This window comes from Delphinapterus leucas, chromosome 1 (genome assembly GCF_059928025.1).
Source record: "Delphinapterus leucas isolate spDelLeu-1000000601 "Yukka" chromosome 1, BTC_Dleu_Yukka2, whole genome shotgun sequence".
NCBI classification, from domain to species: domain Eukaryota; kingdom Metazoa; phylum Chordata; class Mammalia; order Artiodactyla; family Monodontidae; genus Delphinapterus; species Delphinapterus leucas.
This window is the reverse complement of record NC_143129.1, coordinates 76723650-76739560: the sequence shown is the minus strand read 5'-3', so window position 1 is coordinate 76739560 and position 15911 is coordinate 76723650. Positions and strand designations below refer to the sequence as shown.

General features: G+C 45.6%; 1 protein-coding gene across 1 annotated transcript; it reads right to left on the bottom strand.

The window, feature by feature from the left end:
* Window positions 1–2273: 2273 nt before the first annotated feature.
* Window positions 2274–13857, bottom strand: LOC111167057 (ETS variant transcription factor 3). The gene is made up of 5 exons (XM_022559441.3): window positions 13813–13857; window positions 11794–11852; window positions 10964–11201; window positions 9589–9704; window positions 2274–4009 (listed from the first exon to the last, which is right to left on the bottom strand). The coding sequence occupies exons 2-5, from the start codon at window positions 11837–11839 to the stop codon at window positions 2874–2876; spliced, it is 1536 nt and encodes a 511-aa protein (XP_022415149.1). The 5' UTR covers window positions 11840–11852; window positions 13813–13857; the 3' UTR covers window positions 2274–2873.
* Between the last annotated feature and the right edge of the window lie 2054 nt (window positions 13858–15911).

Here is a 15911-nt window from a genome sequence, read left to right as displayed (position 1 = left end):
AAAAAAAAAGAAAGAAAAGCTCAGCAAGGCTGGATGCCCTGAAGAGATCTCTACTGTTTTCTTCTCTAGAGTCAAAAAAGCAAACAGTTTGAACAGGTTCTTAATACATGTTCAAGATCTGTATTTGCAAAATGTTAAACATTTGGCACAGCAAAAGGTGGAAAAAATGGGGAGGCAAAATACGTCTGGTGTTGTTCCCCCCCCTTTCCACCTGCTGTTCAGTGATGAGATGCTCGCGGGAGAAAGGCCTGGCTTTGTGCCAGGCTGGTGACAGGTGCTGCCCAGAGTGGGCTCGGGGAAGAAAAACTATCTCCCACCCCTTTGCTCCAGGAAATATCAGTGACCGCCACATCCCCTGGTCCACTTCCCGGGCAAGCCCAAGTCTGGCTCTGTGTAGGACCCTCCCCCCAACCCCAGTGTGCAGTGCAAATCAACCAACAATTTACTGGTGGAATGGCAATCAAAGGAAACAGTTAAACACCAAACAATTTCTTAAAGCCAAAAACAGTTTTCATGGAGTTGAACATTTTTTGAGTGTGTTTTTTTCAAGTGTAAAAGCTGTGACTTTTTATTCAAACAGAAGCAGCATCTAGGAATTAATTCTGGCACTTGGGTTCTAGGGGGTTACAGGTTTGCATCACGGATTTTTCTCCCTCTTATTTTAAAGGCCTCATGTTTCTATTCCTGAGTTCATACTGACACCTGCCGGCCCTCCCCTCTAGTGGACAGAGACGGTGGGCAGCCAGCCTCCCTGGTTAGATTGGGCAATGCCAAGCAGAGATGCCTCTTCCACCTGCCTGGGCTTGCTTTCTGATTCGAGGTAAGTCGAGGTACAGAGAAAGAAACCGACAAAAACACAACCAACCAAAGGCAGCCTGACCAAAGCCTGAGTTGTTAGGGACCATTCTCCTAATCCTTTTCCCAGGGAAAGACAAGTCACTCACGGAATTTGAATCAAACAAGGGGGAGGACAATTGCCGAAAAAGAGCATGATGGACTCAAGTCCTCTTAAGCCACCTAACAACTCACCCACCGGCTCGAACCTTCCTGGGCCCCTCTCTGACGCACGCACTCCAGTTTAAAATAGACCCCCCCCCCCCACCATGAGAAGACAACCCTCAAGTGCTTCTTAGTCTACACTGAGTTCACCTAGGCTGAGAGGGAGCCAGGGATCTCTCTCTCCAACTTCCAGACAACATCCCTGTGCCCACTCCGTGCCCCTACCAGAGACGCAGTTATTTCTTCTCTCTGCTGCTCGTGGATCTGAGCCATGTTCGGTATTTCTGTATACTACTGTGTACTTACATGTGCGCACACGCGCGCGCGCACACACACACACACACACACACACACACACAGTTGGCTGTGGCTTCTTTCTCTCTGCCCCTGATCCAGGCTCCTTTTGATTCATGTAAGATCAATACTTTCCCATTCCTTTGAAGTCGCTGGAAGGGAATTTCCCAAGAAGAAACAATTCCTGGGGTCTCATGCAGGACAGCCAATTGATCATGAGAATTAGTACAATCTAGGGGAATGGGTATGGCAAGAACGGCAACACCACAACAGGACAGACACCCACTGCTTCACTTACACCAGGCCTCTTGGCATCTGTCTCCCTTCTGTGTCTCCTGTCTACCGCTTCTTTCTCAGCTTCCTAAACATCCACTTGTACCCCCAGCTACCTTCGGTGTTTCCAGGTATCACCTGCCCTTAGCTCCCACAATCCTGCCTTTTTGCTACCTATCCCAATACATCAAGGGGGGATGATTAAATACCAGCTTAAAATTTAACCATCTTCCAACACTCCTGGATTATCTGAAAAGATGTCTATGCCCTTTTACAGGTTTACGTTGACAGACCCGTATCATGTTGAAGTATGTTCATTGTTAAGGCTTTGACTTAAGAAGACGATAAGAGAACCAGACACTGCAGAAAGACATCTTCAACTCTGTCACGTCTCTCAGTCAACTCGCTCAGTCACACGTTGGTTTGGCTCCCCAAACCCACGATGGAAAAAAAAAAAAAGAGCATTTTTGTGTTTTTGTTTTTAAAGGCATTGGGTTACATCCTCCTGCCCTCTTCTTTCTTCCCTGAACAAGAGTTTATAACTCCTCATGGCTTCTTAATAGGTGAAGTAGGTGAAATGTCCAAGAAATTCACAGCAGGGCTTCCTGTCTCAACAACGCAGCTGAAGGCTCAGCGCCTGTGCCTTGCCAGCCCCGCTCTAACTGGCAGTACATTTCACGTTTCCTGAAAACATTTTATAAAAAGGAAAAAAAAAAAAAAGAAGCCAAACAACAACAAAGGGAAAAAGAAAAAGAGCAACACCTGAACATCCTCCTGCCCCCATAAGACTGAGATTCTTATTCCTCCCCTGAAATAATTATAAAGAAACATTTCAGGCAAAATACTTAGTATTAATGGTCTCTCACTGCTCAACCTCCCAACCACGCCCCTTTCCCTTTTATGTGTATGTCTCAGAGCAAAATAAATTCATTAATGGCTTTCCATATATAAATACAATAGAAAAGAAACAAGTCTGGAACCTGAACTATCATGGGACCAAACAGTATCTTGGCCCTCTGGGAGTTTGTCAGAAAGTGTAAGCCTCAACAGGAAACAGAGGCTCTTTCTTCTTTCAGTTCAATACCCTTCCCATGTCCTACTCACCAGGAAAAAAGTGTTCACATCCCATCTAATTTACAACAGAAGATACCCCCATCCTATCCCCCAAACATAAAAATACAAGTCTATGCCCCTAGAAGGATCAAACCAGCCTAATTCCCTCCCCACCCCCCACCCTGAAATCTTGCTACATAAATACATGTATGTGTTTGATTATAGTATAAACAGCTCCCAATCAACTTCCAGTTCTAAGCGTCAGCAGCAGCCGTTGCCAAGCCCCGGGGTCCTGACCCATTCCAGAGGAACTTGCCATTCTTACTCAGCTCCCGGGCTTCAGGGTCATCATTCCAGCGCCGCTTCAACCGAAGCTTGGGGGGCATCAGGGCATCTTCTTTCTTCTCAGGTGCACCGGGCTCTTTGCCAGGCCTGTCCTCACTGTCTTCAGTCACCTCTAGGGGTTCTTCACTTGGGGTGCTAACGGGTACAGAGGGCCAGACAGGCGGTGCAGCCGGGCGGGCAAAGATGGTGCCTTTTTCCTCTTCTGTGGTCCTGCTTGGCACACTGCCCTCTTCTTGAGAGCGCTCCTCCTTTTCTCGTGCCGACTGCCTGAGACTCTCAGGATCCTTCTCAGAGGCTGGTTCCACCTTAATTCTCGGGGGGACAGGAGCCAGCGTGGGAACAGTGACAGGCGCTGCCTCCTCGCTGCTCTCCACCCTCTCCCGGTTCTTCCGCCCGACAGGTGGCGGCTGCAGCTTGATGGAAAACTGGGTTGACTCCTCAGGATGCATCTGGCACTGCAGCGGTGGAACCATGAGCCCTGGGTAACGAGGAAATGTCCGCGGACTCAGATGGTAGTTGAACACAGAACAGGCTTGAGAATGAAGGTAGTGTTTCATTTCCTCAGGGTTGAAGGAGAAGCAACTGCTGCTGGTGAAGGGGCTCAGGCCTGGCGACGGGCTATAGGAGAAGATGGTGGGAGTCAGGGAGAGGGCTGGTGAAATGGGGACATTCAGGACGCCTCCACGGCCGGGGATGGGAGAGATGGCGAAGGGACTATGGGGGTCAGGGTACATCCCTGGCCTAGAGAACAGGGGAAGCATGATGTCAGGTTTGCGCTTCTGATGGCCAATCCCTCCGCCGACAGCATTTCGGGAGGACATGAGATCCACACCCCGGCGCCAGTCAGCGGCTGAGCCATCCTCCAGCTCCGAAAGCTCCACCTTTCTATCAGTGCCAGTGCTTGACTCCTGGCCAGAAGCAGTTAGGGAGCTAGCAGAGAACCGCCCTGGCTGCATATCACTAGTTGGAGAATGGGTGTCCAGAGGTGGGAAGTGGAAGCGGGAAGAGGCTGTTGGCACTGGTGGCGCACTCTGGGGAACCACACCTGTGAGGGAGGAAAAGACAAAAGGCCACTTTGGAGGTCCGGTCATTCATTATCAGCAATTTTACTTATGCTAAGCAAGTACAAGATGTTGAAGAGCAACAGAAAATAAACATTCCGGCTGGACTGAATCCCTCAGCTGCCTGTCTCCTCAGCTTCCTATACTCAGTTTAGTTGCCACCTTTCTCTAGAGTCTTACTGTCTTCACAGTACTCATTACTATCCAAAATATCATTTACTTGTCTATCTGTATTCTAAAACATAAATCCCATGAAGGCAGGGACTTCCTATTATTTGCAAGTAGATTCCCAGCAGTTCAGGGCTTAATAATTAGTAGGTGCTTAATAACTACCAGTTGAGTGAATGAATGGGTATTACAGCCTTCTCCTCTGCAACTCTAAATACTGTATATATATCACCTGCTTTACTCTCAGCTTTGCAAATCATCTTTTCTTTTTTTCATAATCTTGGCCATATCTATAAAGTAAGCAAGCAAACCAAGAGCAATGAACGAAACTGGGAACGATATGTATGTAAACAATGCATTAAAAGGCTGAAGACCCTGCACCTCACATATATGAACATGAACAAGACCACATTTTAAGAACAAAAACATCACAAAAAGAGGCTATGTTTGTTAAGGTAGGTTCTCATGGTATACCTTTTATCATTTCTGATATACAATCATTACTTTGTAGAGATTCAAAAATTTTTAAATCTCTCCAATCTATTTTCTATTATACATATTCTGTATAATGATCTCCACTACCATCCTGCTTTCAAGCACTGAGGACGCTGCGAGAAAGTCGAGTACCTACTTTTCCCAAATTCACAGACTAAAAACTGAAGCTCTAGGCAGAAACCAACACTGTGCTACACATGTCAACTTCAGAGCCTCACAAGTTCTCAACTCCCCCAAAAGGTCCTCCTGACAATCAGAGCATAAGAGAGGTATGAGGCCTCAGGGATCCTTTGGGCGCCTGGGAGGCATCAGTGGCTTCTATCACTGATGATGTCAGGAGGGCTATTTTTACTGAGGGAAGGATAAAGGAGAAGAAAAAATAAGAAAAACCCAAATAAGTGAAGTGTGGTGATCCAGGAGAAGAAACAAAAAAGGTGCACGAGATACGATGTGGGTAGGAATTGCTTGCAGTCTTCTATTCTTGTTATAATTGAGTCATCCTCAGATAGGACTCTGGAGTCGGTAGGTATGTGCAAGACTGCAGCTTTCTTGGCACATGTGCCTGAGTAACACTGTGCCAGAGCAGCATTTCAAAATGATGTTCCACAGAAAACTGGTCTGCAGGTCTTTTTTCTAAAACCACTGATTTAATTGCACAATTAGGAAAAACAGATGGATGACCTTGAATATAATTTGAGTCAAGAGGGTCTCCAAAGTATCACTTCTACTAGCTTATTACAATGGCTAAAATTCTATTCTTTTTTGATTCTCCTGGATCTTTATTTTGTATTAAAAGCACATCTATTCAAAAGCAAAAAAAACACTTCTATGTGTTCTGAAGGACTGAATAAGTATAATGTGTGTGGGGGAAGGGAGGTGGTAGAGAAGGTCTCGTCTCCTAAACAATTTAGTTTTTCGCTTTGTTTTTTCTAAACTGGAGGATATCTCAGTCCCTACACAGGCTAAGGTATACTGTAAATCTGCAAAAAGGAGACAGAATACATAGCATTTTCCAAATGCATTTAGAGGGAGTGAAGGAAGGCAATTTGGAGGTGGCATTCTGGATCCCTCACCTCTGAGTAACTGCAGCAGCCCGATTTTTATATGTTGTATCAGTATGTTGAGATAACAAATCTAAGATTTTGTCTGAAAACTAAGTTTGCTGCTAAAAGAAGTATGAATAACACTGCTTTGAAGAAGACAACCTTCGTGGAGCCACTATGAAATCAGAGTAGTAGGGCTGGAAAACGTGGGTTTGAATCTTAGTTCCAGCACCTTCTACCTTGTAGCCTGGTACAAGTAACCAACTGGTTTTTGAACCCCTTTAGCAAAATGGAATAAGGCCCTTGTCTAAGTTCAAACCCCGGCCCTACCACTTAATAGCTGTGTTACTCTAGGTAACTTACTTACTTTTCCGTGCCTCAGTTTCATTACCTGTAAAGTGGATAATAACAGGACTAATCCTCATGCTATGAAAACTACAAGAGGTAATATTTGTAAAGTCCTTCAACTGGTACCAGCGCATAGCAAACTGCATGTGTTTGTTAAAATAAATAATTTTTATTAGACAATAATCATGATTAAAAAAGCAAAACTTTAAAAGGCATGTATCATTTAAATATGGACCATATATTAGATAATAGTATTAGAGCATGTTAAAACTTCCTGGGTATGGTAATGTTATTGTGAGTAGAAGGAGAATGTCCTTGTACTTGGGAGATACATACTGAAGTACACAGGGATGAAGTGTCACATCTGCAACTTAATCTCAGAAGATTTAAAAAGTATATGGAAATATAAAGCAAATGTTTATCTATTGATTAGTGAATCCAGATAGAGGATATATGGGTGTTCGATGTTCAATTTTTTCCTCAATTTTTCTGTAGCTTTAAAGTTTCCTAAAATAAAGATAAAAAAACTGGGGTGGGGTGAAGTGAGGTCTCAAGTCCATCCTTGAACTGGTCTGCTCTCTCCCCACACCCTGACAGGCAGCATTTTTACTAGTATCTTCTGTATCTTTCCAAGGTTTCCTATGTAAGTACATTTAAAAAATACATTTTAATGTAAATATTAAAAATACATTTAAACATTAAATATTAAAAAAATAATAAAAAAATTTAAATGTATTGCTTCTATTTTTAAAAACACACAGTTCAAAATAGCCCAACTGTATCAACCCACCATCTAGACAATATCTCTCTAGCCTCCAGGATCTTAATCCACATAGCTCTGCTTCTTAGAGCATTTATCACATTCCACATTGTATTCCGAATTGTGTTAAACCTCATATATCTTATCTCTCCTGCTAAATTTTAAGTTCCTTGAGGGAAAGAACTCCCCCATTATCTTTTTCTTTTTCTTTAGGGCTTAATACATTATCTGTTGAACAAATGAATGAATCCCAAACCAGAGAAGGAATGTATGATCTATTTCAATAGCTCAATCTCTCAAGAATTGTTTCCTGAGAAAGTGTCCAACAGATAACTGTATTCAAGCCACTCTGATCAATCTTTGACTTTGCTGTCATCCTTAATTTTTTTTTTTGCGGCACGCAGGCCTCTCACTGTTGTGGCCCCTCCCGTTGCGGAGCACAGGCTCCCGACGCCGCAGGCTCAGCAGCCATGGCTCACGGGCCCAGCCGCTCCGTGGCATGTGGGATCTTCCCGGACGGGGGCACGAACCTGTGAACCCGTGTCCCCTGCATCGGCAGGCGGACTCTCAACCACTGAGCCACCAGGGAAGCCCTGTCATCCTTAATTTTATCATTTGTAAAATGAGGGTACTGAGATGTATACTTTATTTGGCTAGGAGAGTTGCATGAGTTAATTCACAAAAACACTAGGCAAAAGTACCTCCATTAAGTAGATGTTCAATAAATGTTACATTCCTTTGTCATCATAAAAGTTAACCTGAAACATCTGGTCTATCTGGGTAAAAGTTCTCTATGAACTAATGACTCTAGTTCTTTGGGGTTATCTGCAACCAGGATGTAAAAACGAAGTAGTATCCCTAAAAGTTTTGCTTTCCCCATGACTTTTTGATTAGGATCTTGAGCTTAGTTAAGGATCAATGTTGGTTCAACCACCTGCAGGCACAATAGGTGGTGCTAGGCCACTACTGTTAGGTTTCTAGACCAGAGTCTTCATATAGTGAGGGTCCAGATTTCCTTTCCTTGGAAAAGCATATTACTCCCAAGGGCTGATGAATGCCCCATTCCAGGTTGTCCAAGTGGCTGGACTTGTGGGTTTTCAATAGAAAAAAAATGGGTCAAAGACAGAAGAACAAGACTCACACACTCTGGTATACCCAGCTAGAGTCAAAATTCCTCTAGGTACACAGGAGGGGGGTAAGGGTGAAAAATAGAGGAAACAAGATTCCAGTGGTTAGAACAGGTTTGATTTCCTAACGCCTCTCCCTCAGGCACAAGGAAAGAAAACAGGTTGTAATTAGAGAGATGCATTCCAATACCACTTTTATTTTTTTTTAAATGCATGCCCCAGGGACAGAAGGGAGTGGTTACAGAAGAGATGGAACTGTAATGATAGCAGCATCAAGCTAAAACTGCCCTAACTTGCTGTGTGTAGTAATTACATATCTGCCACGGATCTCAGCATTATATTCTCTCAGCCACACCCCTGCTCTAATTTTTCAGGTTTCTTCCAACTTTTCTCTGAGAAGTTGTAATACTACAGAATCACAATCAGATTTCTTTGCCTTGTACAATGCCACAAAGACAGAGCATTAATGGACTGCTCAGAAACTAGTTAAACACAATCTATTTTCTTAGGCAGGGGTCTGATTTGCATCTTAAAACAAACAAACAAACAAACATCCTTATCAGAGACTGCTTTCTGCATCCCTGAGAGGCAGACTCAAAACCTCTGTGAGAAGCTGTAATGGAAACCTGTCCTGTGGAGAGCCTAGAGGGGAAGCCTTGCAGCACTTCAGAGGAGAGAAGGTCAAGTAACCCCAGAGTCCTGTTCTCTGAGGCGTTGTTGGTGCAGATCAAAGACACTGCTTTTCACTGCAAACATATGAACCTCCTTTCTGTGATCAAGGATGCTGTGGTTTTGATGATATTCACTTGATAAGGGTGAGCTTGGTTGTTTCATAGAAAATCGGAAGTGTTTGTAGAAGCTAGTTCTTGTCTATGAAAGAGCCACTGGGCAGGGTGTTAAAACTCTGAGTCCTGAACTTAAAGATCAACACAAACCTATGGAACACCATTCCTAAAGAGGACAATGCAATAATATCTAGGAGATGACAAATAATATGCAGAAAAAGGAACCAAATAAACCAAATCTATCTTGATGCTGCAGAGTCTATCACTTCCTGTGAGATGAATGGGAAAACTTGAGCAAGAACGCAGAGGAAATCCAGGGGATCATATTACTTTGGTGTTTCTAAATACCCCTTAAATGTGACAAATCCTAGACCTGGGTTTTTTTTTTTTTTTTTTACACTGAAGGTCTATTTCTGATCATTTCTACAACTGTCCATTCAAGGATAACTCAAACATGTGTGTCTCAAACTGAATCCTCCTCCAGAAATTTACGTTCATATTTGACTCTATAAACACATGTCTCTAAAAGTCCCATCAACTCGCTAAATCAACATATGCTTCTGGAATCCTGAACCCCTGCTGGGATCACCTTTCCTTTTCCCAGTCACACTGAGCAGATAACAGAAACCATGGGTGTGTTTTCCCTTCATAATGTACCTATGTCCTAGATTTCGGTTTCTGAGGGTCCAGAAGAAAGCTTCTGAGAGAAGCAACCAACTAGGCAGGGTATTACAGCATTATATACTGGGACTTACATGATCACATATTAGACCTGGGTTTTTAAAATTCCTTTTCAACTCAAAATTTATTCCCCACCAAGAGAGGTTTGCATCTTACCACTTGACCGTATGTTGATGAATGGGTAGTTGGGCATCACCAGCTTGTTGAAGTTAAATTTATAAGTAAACCTTTTCCCTTTTGTTTTATGAAGGATCCTCTTGTTGTAATAGTATCTGTAAAAACAGGAATGCACGTCAATTTATCTTCTAGCTACTGACAGTTTTTGATATACTTAGGTAACCACTAAGATCAACAATTCTTGCTGAGTATTACTTGCAAACATCACTATCATTCTTTTGCAGCCTTGCCCTTAGGTTAGAGCTGGGAGACCTAAGAGCATACTTTTCCCATTCAATTTTCAACTAAATTCTAGTCCTTTACAAAGACAATCTCACTTCGAGATCCTGAACACCTATCCTAGCCCCAACCACCTTTCTTCTCTCTCTCTCTATGGTTTCAATTATTTAGTCCATTTCCTTCCTGTTCCACTGTATGTCACTGCCTTGTTTCTCCTTTCTGCCTTGCCCAGGTGGGGGCAGACAAATCTCTTGGGAGACCTGATGTGGTTAGTCTGGAGGCCTAAGCTCAAGGCATAGACAAAGGAATGTAGAACTGTTTTACGGTGGCAGGTCAAACAATGGTACACCCTGATCTGGAAAACAGCAGTCAGCCTGGCCTACTTCACTTTCAAAAGGAAGTGAGAGGCTCCAGCAACGCTGCTGCCCAGATTTTACATTCAGGGTCACTAACAGTGAAGGAAGGCAAGGGGATTTCAATGTACCTAGAACCTTGAGGCTTGAATCTGTTCAGTGGCACAGGTTATAAACTGGCCCCTGGAGGGCTAAAGGGTTATGAAATGTAAAGACTGACAAGGGGAAAAGAAAACCTGCGAAAACTTATAGTGACCAATCTTTAGACATGCTGGAGCAACCTATGAACTGGCAACTCACTGAGCTCACTGACTGGTTCCTGAATAGCTAGGGCACTACCATGCAGTGAGTGCTCTCTTGTGTGCTTGCTTCACTCTTTTTCTAGTTTCTTCCAGGAGAGCCTAAAAAAGAGAAATTCTAAGAGATTTCTAACAGGGAACTGTAAATTAATCATTTGGATTATAAATGAGCTCCAATCCAGGTTTCACCACACATTCTCGCCCACTACAGAGCAGAACTGGCTGTCAGGATCCAGTGCCAGCCACGTTGGAATTCCCTCCTACATATAACCAAAGATATGCCTTTTCTCCTCCTGTGCCTGTGCTACCCAGATTCAATAGCTCCCACTCCCACTTTAAAGCTACACCTAAAAAAAAAAAGCTACACCTATTCACTAGTGGAGTCTCTTATCACCTGATACCTTTTTTATCTAACATTCACCAAACTACTTAAGTCTCCTTCCAATCTGTTAACACAATGGATTTGGGAATCCTTTCCCTCACCTCAGGGCCCGGCTCAGCTTGTCATAATTCATCTGTGGTTTGCACTTCCTGCGGCCCCAGAGGCGGGCCACCTCGTCTGGATCCTTGATGACAAACTCCCCGTACTCTCCCTGCTGCCAGGCGATGACATGGCGGAACTCCTCCTTCTGCAGCAGCTCCAGGATGAAGTGCCATAGCTGGATCTGCCGGGAGCCCGGGGACGACTCTGTTTTATAGGCCCAATCAGGAAACTGATACCCTTTAATATGAAAAGGGCAAGATCAAGGTAGTCAGGAGCTAGGAACATACATACCTGTATCCCCAACCTCACATTCCAATGCTCAGAATCTCTAGAGTGCTGTGCAAACATGCCACAAACACCCTTTCGGTCAGCTGGGGCTAACCACAATAGCCGAGAGGAAAGCAGAGAGAAGTTACCTTTCCTTGTGGCAATCATTAAATCTGATAAGAGCTGGGCAGCAGCACCCAGGTGTCTAATCTCTTACCCTTTCAGATCTTACTAAATCTCATGCCTACTTTCTGTAAGGACATGAAAGTTCCAAAGGGAACAAAAAGGAAAGATAATGTTTTAGGAAAAAACAACCTTACCCTCAAGGTTGGAATTGTGTCTCTAACAGGAAAGAGACTCTAAAGCTCGGGATAAGGGTGTGGTGACCAGACATGTTAACATTCATCCATAGGAAACAAGCCTACAACTGTCCTAGCAGTATCTACCCTGTCAAGAGGCTGTCAGCCATGGTCTGGCATTTGTGAACCAAGCCCAAGTGGAGAGAAAAGGAACCACTGAGGGACATTCCAGGTATGTCAGAAGATGATTAACTTCTGCTCACCTCCACCTCCTTCCGGCTTTTCCACGATGCTACAGCCTGCTTTCATTTTCACCCTCCTGCTGAGAGATACAAGCCACATCAATTACTTTAAGGTGCTATTTATTTATTATCCTCCCAATGTTTTCTGGCACAGCCTTTCCCCAAACTTCTTTTTCCCTGTCTTTCCCTCCTTATGTAACCCTCTTTCTTCCAAACATGTCACCTCCAAACTGCTAATCCCCAAGTCATCAAATGATGGTGCTCAAGTCATCAGCTTCAAAGGCCATAATTATCTCCCACCTGACTTTAAGCCACAAATTGTAAACACTGTGTTTAATATTTGCTTTCTTCCTCCTGACCAGTCCTTCAAATGTAAAAAAGAAAGGGTATGGCGAAATGAGTCCAAAAAAGCAGCCAAAACAAGTCAAACAGTTTGTCTTCTATTACTAGACAGGCCCAGATGCCAAGATACACAAGTCTGAGTTCACCCAGATGTACCAGTTTAAAGAAGAGTTAAAAAAAAAAAAATCCAAAGCCATCTGATTGCCACTCAAGAATGAACATCTGATTTTGATTTACTTTCCTGAACTATGTGAGATGGGAGAAGGAAAACTTCTCCCAGTCAGAAACTGCCCCTTCCTCCTTGAAACAACACCCTGGGATACATTAAGTAAACACACCATATGTACAGTTACTCTATACAAACACACACACACACACTCCCCCAATTTTTCTTTGAGAAAACATTTTACATTTTCTCCCTTTAACAGGAAGAAAAAAAAAGCAAGCATTTCTGGGAACCTTCTGTTCAACAAGTGGAGGGAGTCTGGCTGTGATTTGAATTCATTCCACTCAGATTTACAGTTCCTTAATAAATTTCCTGTTCCTAGCAGCAAGCACCCTGTATCAGTCAATCCTTTAACAAAAAGGAGGGAAGGGTAAAACTGCCAGAGGGATATGCGGGCAGAAGGCAGATCTACCCTCAGCCAGGCAGTTCCCCAGGGTGAAATGACAGGCCCTCAGTACCAACATTAGCAGGAGTCTGGAGGCAATGTAGGTGCCTTAGTGACCCTAGGGTGGGGTGGGTACAAATTCCTAATCTTGAAATTTCATCTAACCTAGGATTCCTCTAGATCCTTTGAATCTTTTTTCTCACCATACACATTAAGAAGACCAGCAAGTTTCGGGCTATGAAACTACCAGGGAATGAGGATAAGATACATACCCCAAAGGAAGGAAAAAACAAACATAAACACAGACACAGAGTTACACACACAAGATACACAATAACAAGGCCCCAGAGCTGAGGCAGGAGTTTCCTCTCCCGGCTGCTTCCATCTCCGTGACAATGAGAGAGGAAAAACACTAATTTCCCCACGGCTCCAGGAAGCTGCCCTGGACGCTAACAACTAGATTGCTCTGTCGGTTCGCGAGGTCTTTATTCTGCCACCGGAATGCCTTCACCCACCACGACTCTGCGATCCAAACCCCGCTGCAACAATGACTTGCCCAGGAAGCTCTCTCCCGACATCCCAACTCCCCGATTTCACCCATAAAGGCCTCCCTCCCAGGGTCCCGGAGGCGCCTCTCCATGCCTTAGGCAAATTCATTCCGAGGACACTCTGTCCAAGTAGGATCACTCATCTCAACTCTGCAAAGCCCGGCAGGCCCCTCGCCTCCCTCGGACCGCGACCATTCCCCAAAGAGTGAGGCTTGCAGAGTCTGGTGCCGCGGATCCCCCGCTGCAGCTCCCGCTCCCGACTTCCGCAGCCCCGGGAGTCTCCTTTCTACCTGCCTCCCGGCCGGGCCTCCCTCGCCCCGTGGCCTCGAAGCTCCGCGGAGCCACCGCACGAACACTGCCTGGATCCCCGTCGCCCCTCAGCCGCGGGGCCCCCTCCCTCCCTCCCCCGCCCCCCGCACTGGGGGAGGCCCGGCTGGGTTGGTACGTGGCTCGCCGGGCGGCCCCGACCGCAGGGACGCCGTCCACGCCGAAGCCAGGGGTTCTGCCCAGAGGAACCTGGCGGCGAGGCCGGGACTCACCTCTCCCCCGCACGGTCCGTCTTCGGTCCGGTCTCCTCCGCGGCGACTCCAGCTCCTCCTCATCCACCCCAGCAGGAAGTGACCTCCTCGGCTGCTTTCGTCACTTCCATCCTCAGCGGAGAGGGCGGGGGAGGGGGCGGCGCCCTCCTGCTGGTCTCGCAGCAGCGCCGCGCCGCGCCGCGCCGCGCCGCACCCAGCCGTGTCTCCCTTTCCTTTCTCCTTTCCGCAGACGCCGACTTCCGCCCGCACCCAGCCCTCGGCGCGCGCTCCTCCCGCCGCGCTGCCCGCGCAGCCACCCCGGCGCGGCGCGTGCGTCACGTTGCGGGGGCACGTTAGGCACGCTCGCGGCGGGCGGCAGGGCGGGATTCGGCGGGACTCGCAGGGGGAAGCGGCTCTAGAGGCCAGCTGGGCTGCTGGGGGCTTTTCCGCCGGCCTGGTGTGGGCCAGGCGCTGACCCGGGGGTCACGCCTGTCGCGGGAGGGGACCTCGCAGAACCCACGGGAACGGGCCCAACGCCGGCCTAAAGCTTACCCCAGACCGCTGAGAGGGGGTCCCCCGTTTCTCCGTAAAAGGGCCCTGCGACCTCCCAGAGAGGAGCGCCTTTACAATGGGAAGAGATACCCGCAGACCTCAGAGGTCGTTCGCTGCCATCTAAGAAAAGAGTCTTTTCAGATACTTACAAAAGAATCCGCGAGGCTTTCTGTGAAGCGCTTTGCTTAGGCATTACACCCTCCACCTCGCTCCGTTAGGGGATTGTGACGTTTCCTCGCTGACCCCCAACCCCCTGCATTTAGTCTTCATTTGTCCACATCTAAGCAGCTTGCAAGTTTTCTCCCTAAGTCATTCAACTACATCTCTCCTCTCTTTGTCTTCCGTCTTTTGTTTCTGCTCAAGCAGTTATAAGCATGTTATCCAAAGCATTTTTTGTTCTTCCTTTAAGGTTCACTAATGGTAAAGGATCTCAAACATCTACTTTATCTCCATCCCCAGCCCCATATGCCTGAGTGATGTCCAGGCCTGGTTTCACTCCAAAAGGAGAAAAAAGGGAGGAGTGGGGATCAGTAAAGGTGAAGTAAATTAAAATGAGCAATAAGAGTGCCAGAAGTGAAATGGAGTTGAAGGACAATTTGGGATAAAGGAGTAAACTTCTTTTTGTACCGCTGTTGTAACAATACCTTTATATCCTGAATGCCAGGAAGAACATGAAACATCACCATTAGTTGTTAGAAAAGTTGGCTTCCAGTTTTGGGTTTGCCACTAGCCATTCTCCAGTTACTGTAAATTAACTAGTAAGTTGGTCCCCTCTGGGCCTAAAGTTGCCTTTCCTGTTTAAAAAGAAAGGATAATAGCATTGGTGATACAAGGTCTTTTCTAGTGAGAAAATCCTATGTAGGTGAATAAAATGAGGAAAATTTAAGTGCTCTCATAGAGAGGACCACTGTAATAGGGAAGAATAAATTACTTTAACCTTTGTATCCTATTGCTTTTGCTACAAGTTAATCACTAAAGGGATGTTGCCTATAACCTTAAATTATACATAATCGACTATCTCTGGGAACTCTGCCTCCCATGTAATGAGCGTTAAGCTAAAATACCTTTCTTTAGCTCACAGGAAACCTCCTGACCAGGTCCACCTGGAAACGGCTGCAGGAAGGAAGAAATTAATACATCCTGGAAGCAGGACTTTACCCCCCCTCCCCTTTTAGTATAAAAGAAGCATGAATTCTAACTCAGGGAAGATGGTTCTTTGGGACACTAGTCCACCATCTTCTCCATCCGCTGGCTTTCCAAATAAAGTTATTCTTCCTTGCCCCAACATCTCATCTCTCGATTTATTGCCCTGTTGTGCTGAGAGCAGTACAAACTTGGACTCGGTAACACTACCAATATTTTTAACTATACCATGAGCTCTTTGAGTGCAGGAACTTTGCACTTCTGCAATGTTCTCCTTCACCATGGCACTGCTGCCTTCTTCAGCCACTGCAGACAGGCTTCACAACTTGGAAATTCTTGTTCCTGAAATGTGGAGAGCATGAGCTTTCTGAAAGCACAGGGGTGGAAATGCTCAGATACAGTCTGGGAGTCAAGACAGGTAATCT